Raw genomic sequence first — 5875 nt, forward strand, 5'->3', positions numbered from 1 at the left:
TGGATTTTGATCAAAACATGTCAAAATCGTTATTTATGCACCAAGAGCGTTGGGAAAAAGACTAAGCGCATTATCTCAATGCCCAAGACATGAATTTGATGAATTTTTGGCGAAAACGTGGATTTTGATCAAAACATGTCAAAATCGTTATTTATGCACAAAGATCGTTGGGAAAAAGATCAAGAGCATTATCTCAATGATCTAAACATGAATTTGATCTATTTTTATGGACCACATGGATTTTGATCAAAACATGTCAAAATCGTTATTTATGCACCAAGATCGTTTGGAAAAAAACCAAGAGCATTATCTCAAAGCCCAAGACATGAATTTGATGCATTTTTGTTAACTATAAAATGTATTTTGTAAGATTAAAATAAATTGTCGTTAAAAGTGATTGTAATACTGAGGATCCTTCGATATTTCGTTGTATCGGTTTATTTATTGTTAGTTTACGTCATTTTTTTCTTGTTAAAATTACCAATTTCGTATGCATTTAATGTGATATGTATTGTTCTTCAGTTTTAGACACTGCAGGTCAGGAGGAATTCAGCGCTATGCGAGAACAGTACATGAGATCGGGTGAAGGCTTTCTATTAGTATTTTCGGTAACGGAACGTTCGAGCTTCGACGAGATCTTTAAATTTCACAAACAAATCTTAAGGGTAAAAGATCGAGATGAGTTTCCAATGCTTATGGTCGGAAATAAGGTGAGTTATCTACATTTAAATATGTTACTTTACTCAGTAGGTAATTTTAGGTCGATCTGGAACACCAACGAGTGGTCTGGCAGGAGGAAGCGCAAGCGTTGGCCCGACAACTAAAAATTCCTTATATGGAATGTAGCGCGAAGATGAGAATGAACGTTGACAATGCGTTTTACGAATTAGTACGCGTAGTTCGTAAGTTTCAACTATCGGAACGACCACCTCTTAAACCGAATTACAGTAAAAAAAATAAGAAAAAGTGCTGTGTGCTTTAATTGTTTAGGTTTCGCTACTACTCTCATAATAATTGCATATCCGTATTTTTCTAACGAACAATCTAGCTTTAATTCTCTTACATAGGCGTTTTCTTTCGGCCTGTGCAACTACACTACAATGATTAAATCACGAATGGAGCTGATTCAAGCCAAAGAAATCGCTCAAAGTTCATGATGCAGATAAAGGCAGTAAGGACACTGTCCGTCAAATTTTTGTGGTAACAGAGAGAATTAAATTATTGTGTATATAGAAGCGGATACTCATTATAAAAATGGTGGTGTAGGTGTAGGTTAAGTGTTTTATCAACGAGTTGCTCTGTCCATACTGCCTTTAACTGTAGGTACTGGGTTTCGGTGCTTGATACAATTGACGACGATTATAATGGATCAGTCTGTTTGGTAAATCATTCTGTAAATATTTTTACATGTCACTTACGTATCAAAACCATCAAAAAGTGGCTCAATTTGCTTTTTGATGTTTGACGGTTGGAGTTTTAATTTACTCTTGCAGTGCCATGCTGGTCTATGGGGCTGCAGGGTGCCAGTTTCGGTTCGTGTTCGTGAAGAAGACTCATGGAAAGATTAGTCCTCTATAATTTATCTTTGATAAATTCTTTTTTCAGTTTGCTTTTAATTTAATTTTTAATGTTAGTTTTTGAACGTCACGCATTTATAATCAAAATATCCACAGTTCACCAATGGAACCTTTTCTAAAGGGCAACCAGCTCCAGATAAATAGCAACAGCAGTATAGAAAAAAATTATGATTGGGGTTGCATAAGACATCTTTGAAATTTAAATCTGTCAAAAACAGTTAAACATAGGCTCTCATTGTATGTAGAATTTTACATAGAATCTAAGTGTAAGAAATCTTTGAGATATGGCTAGGGCATTTGTCATGGGCCACCCTCTATAATTGCTTTAATGACATATCTGGGGAGTGTGTGATGTGACAATACATGAAAGTACTGATTTTTTTCCTATACATATAAATAAAGTAGTTTTGGGAATAAACAAATCGATACTGGATGTCCTTTTCAAGAAATTATTTCTTAAGTGGATAATACACAGGGTGTATCCCCTGACAGTATGTGAAATTGCTGTTTCCCATTGTGAGATTATTAAACCGGTTCTCCTTTAGTTCTGTACATTATACTAGGAAGATGTACCAAACAGATCGCTTACTTTAACGCTCATTTTATCATGTTGGCAAAGATTATTTTTATATTATCTGTTTTGCATTGCCAAATAACAGATTGGTGTACTAAAGCTTTAAATAATGTTAATGTTTTTTATTTTTATTGCTTAGATATAATTAAGATATATCATATAATAAGCATATGTTTTAAATGTAACGTTGTTGTGCATTCCTTTAAAAAAATTACTATTTTTTCTGCTGTTAATTATCGTGCCAAGGCAATGTTATGTTATAACACTGCTTTCTCCGCAAGAAGCTTTACATCAAAATAGCTTTAAGAGAAAGTCATCGGCCACTTGCCACAAATAGTCAAATAATTGATCTCCGATAATTTACACTTGCCCTGTCATTTTTTTTACATTAATGTTTGACAACTTTCGCAAGTGGTCTTATAGCGTAGTTAATTCCTTTAAAATAGTGCCTCTATTATAGTTTTTACTTGAGTAATTTAGAGTGAACAAACACCAAGTTTATTTTTATAAAGAAATTGTATTTCGCCTTACTTATTATCGTATCTTGTATTATTCGAACATATAAAATGTGTAAGGCTGTCTTAGAATTTAACGAACATTGTCTTAATGTGCAACACCAACTCACATTTTTATGTGTAGTGTCATTTGACGCACTGACGTCGGCGCATAGGTAGAGAACTAAACTTTGACACAGCCGATATCTTAGGATTCAACGGTTTAGTTCTCGGTATGCTAATTTTTTATAGCTGAAAAAGTATCTTTCTAGTGTTAGTATTTATTTATTTATTACAATAATTGATTTATTCAAATTTTTGGGTGAGCAGACATTGTAATTTTGTTTATTTCTAAATTTTTACAGGCCATCTTTGAATCTCTTGTGTATTGAAAAGGTGGCCCCTAGTAAAATAGCAAAGTGGTACACTGCCAAGATAGATTTATGTCAACTGCCCGTTACTTAGGTAGTTAGATATACTAATTGTCAATTAAAATTTAATTCTAAGGTCTTTATAGTAAATGCTTGAAATACTAACATAGAAAGTAAGAGTATTGAACTTGTTTCTTGCATCGGTCTACTATTCAGGCAGCTGTTTAAATTGTCCTCCTTTACTAATGTTGACAATATTAATCAATTAATTTATTGTTTGTAAGTGTATATAAAAGTAGTATATGTGCCATAATTTTAAGCATGGTCATTGTTATTTCAGGTTGCGGTGTGTGGAATACCTGTGATATGGAATGTTGTTGATCATATGACAGATATAAGCATTTATATTCACACACAGTCTACCTAATAGTTACATTATTACCATCCTTTCATAAGGTTGAGTGCTACAGTGTATGTGTGAATACTAACTAATGATTACAGTATATCGTCTACTTTAATTTATTGACACAAATCTACCAACAGTGAAGCTAATAAAAAGTACAAATGGCTTTATGTCTGTGAATGTTAAGCAATAGTTGTAACAGTCTTGTATTGCGCAAACTAATTTTAGTTTTTGTTTATATATACTTGTAAAGCATCACAATTATATAGATATGAATGATGCATTACGTTTGTTAACACTGTCTGTCTTTCTACAAAGTGAATTGGTCAACATATGGTCTTGGTGTTTTTCTTTGTTCATCTTGTCCGCATAGAAGATTTTGGAAAACTCAGGATTTTCCATTGCTTTTCAAAACAATGCAACATTTTCCAGGACATTTTAAACAGTTCAGAGCTCATCTACCTTCTTGAAAGTCATTAGCAAATTGCTAAAACGTTCAGGAAAGCACTTGAGCAACTATTTTGTGTAAACTAGAAAATTTGGGTCTTCTAGCGCTAATGGAAGCACTTGAAAAAACTTGTGGCGTTCGATGATTTTCCGGAGCAGTCTGAAATTTGACAACCTTCTTGGCACACTTCCTAGAGTTTTAGGTACAAGTTTTTTACCCCTCTATGTCTCGATCCTTTCCAGAGTGTAGTCATTTCAAAAAATTTCTAAGGGATTCTCAGAACTACACCTTTGCAAAGACTTTTGAGACCCTTTTGAAAGCGTCCTGTCCCGTCAAAGTGGGCTAAGAAAAATTATTAAATCTGTATAGGACTTCAACCCAGCGTTCAGTGCAATGCAGCTCAATCTTAAGTTTTTTTTACTCAGTTTTCTGTGATAAGTTTATTCAGATTACTTAATCTGGCACAGCTTCCAGATAGGCAAAGGTAACCATTAGAAAATCGACCTATGTACAATAAATACGCAAAACGTTTTATTTACATTAACTATTCGATAACATACAAAAAATTACGCAATAGCTTTTTTAACATGATATAAACCAGCAAGTGCATCTTGCAGTGCCCTCATACAAGCAATACTCGACACAAAACCGCCAGCTCTCTCTTGTTCTGTCTCTGTTCTAATGTGTACGTTATATCCCAGAGTTGACAGTTCTTCCTCCACAGGAGGATAAGGCCCATCTGTTACCATACCTTGTGGTTTATAAACGAAAAGTGGCCCCTCTTCAATCGAAACTGGCAAGAATGAAGACTGATTTTGACGTCCGAATTGAATACCAGTCGAAAATTGTGTCACTTTACTAGCCGGTTTAGTCTCGACTTCCTTAAATTCCTTGACCTGCTGTGTAAATGTCTCCACGATATTCTGCGCGTTGGCATTCGAAAACATTAGCTCATCGATTAGCGCCTCTTTTTCACGTAGTTTCTTCTTCTTTGTCTTCATTTCCTCTAATTTTATTTCGTTTCGTCGCGATAACTCGCTTTGCTTTTCGATTTCCAACAGTTCTTCCAGTTCATACTCCTCACGGCTCATCTTGTTCTTGCTTTTCATGATTTGCTCCCTGTTGCTTTTTTTATAGTCTTCAATTTTCTTGTTGGTATTAATCACGTCGATATTGTTCGTTAAGTTGTAAATTATCGTTTCGACTTCCTCCAAGTAATCGTTGTAGTCTCTTAATGAGGAGAAATCCTCCTCTTTTTTACTGAAGTCTCGCAGAACTCTTTTTCGTATGTCGACCTCCTTCTCCACTGTCGCGTCTTCGAAGAGCTGCACGCGGAAATTGTTTCGGCGTAGAGCGATACGGCAGTCGGGGCACGAACCGGAGCCTTTTAGGAAGAGCAAGTCGACACAGCTTTCGCAGAGGGCATGGCCACAAACGTTTACCATCATTTTTAGTGATGGATTTTGAAATTTCGTCGTTTTGCATCTTGGACAAATTGTGTCTTCCATTTTAAATACTTTTTTCGAAAATAATTTCAACAACTTTTAAATTTTACTACATAACCTCAAACAACTTCGAATTTCAGAAATGACAGCTTGACAGCACAGCAGAAATACATGTTGCCAAATTAAATAACATTTGAAGTATATACACGGTGATTGAATCGACGAATAGATGCGTATTCCTGGTCTGTGGATGCGTACTCTTAAAGCGGGTTTAGGCTCGTACGCAGAACGGCGCTGCTGCAGAAAGTCGCAGCCGCAGGTAGTTCGAGACCATGTTGATATACGGCCTTGTTTATGCTTGAACGCACAAATACAAAACGTAGGTTGCCGCAAATATGCTTGTCTGTAGGAGACGCAGAAGTTCGCAGAATTTAAACTTTGTACGCAGTTGTTTGTAGTCGGGCGTACAGCTCTTCTTGATCCTTTGTCACCATTACTTGAAAAACATTTAGAAACCTTCCAAATTTTCTCCTATATTTGTTAACAGGTCTTACTGCCCACCG

The 5875-nt window shown here is 35.4% G+C and overlaps 2 protein-coding genes across 2 annotated transcripts; one reads left to right on the forward strand and one right to left on the reverse strand.

Moving 5' to 3' along the window:
• The first annotated feature begins 557 nt into the window (after positions 1–557).
• LOC116159616 (ras-like protein 2) lies at positions 558–982 on the forward strand. Its single transcript, XM_031472643.1, has 2 exons — positions 558–710; positions 761–982. Exons 1-2 carry the CDS (start codon positions 558–560, stop codon positions 980–982), a joined length of 375 nt encoding a protein of 124 aa, XP_031328503.1.
• Positions 983–4376: 3394 nt separating this feature from the next.
• Positions 4377–5462, reverse strand: LOC116160351 (CDK-activating kinase assembly factor MAT1-like). The gene has a single exon (XM_031473540.1). It carries the CDS (start codon positions 5373–5375, stop codon positions 4434–4436), a length of 942 nt encoding a protein of 313 aa, XP_031329400.1. The 5' UTR covers positions 5376–5462; the 3' UTR covers positions 4377–4433.
• Positions 5463–5875: the final 413 nt, after the last annotated feature.

Source organism: Photinus pyralis, unplaced genomic scaffold (genome assembly GCF_008802855.1).
Source record: "Photinus pyralis isolate 1611_PpyrPB1 unplaced genomic scaffold, Ppyr1.3 Ppyr1.4_LG1, whole genome shotgun sequence".
Classification (NCBI taxonomy): domain Eukaryota; kingdom Metazoa; phylum Arthropoda; class Insecta; order Coleoptera; family Lampyridae; genus Photinus; species Photinus pyralis.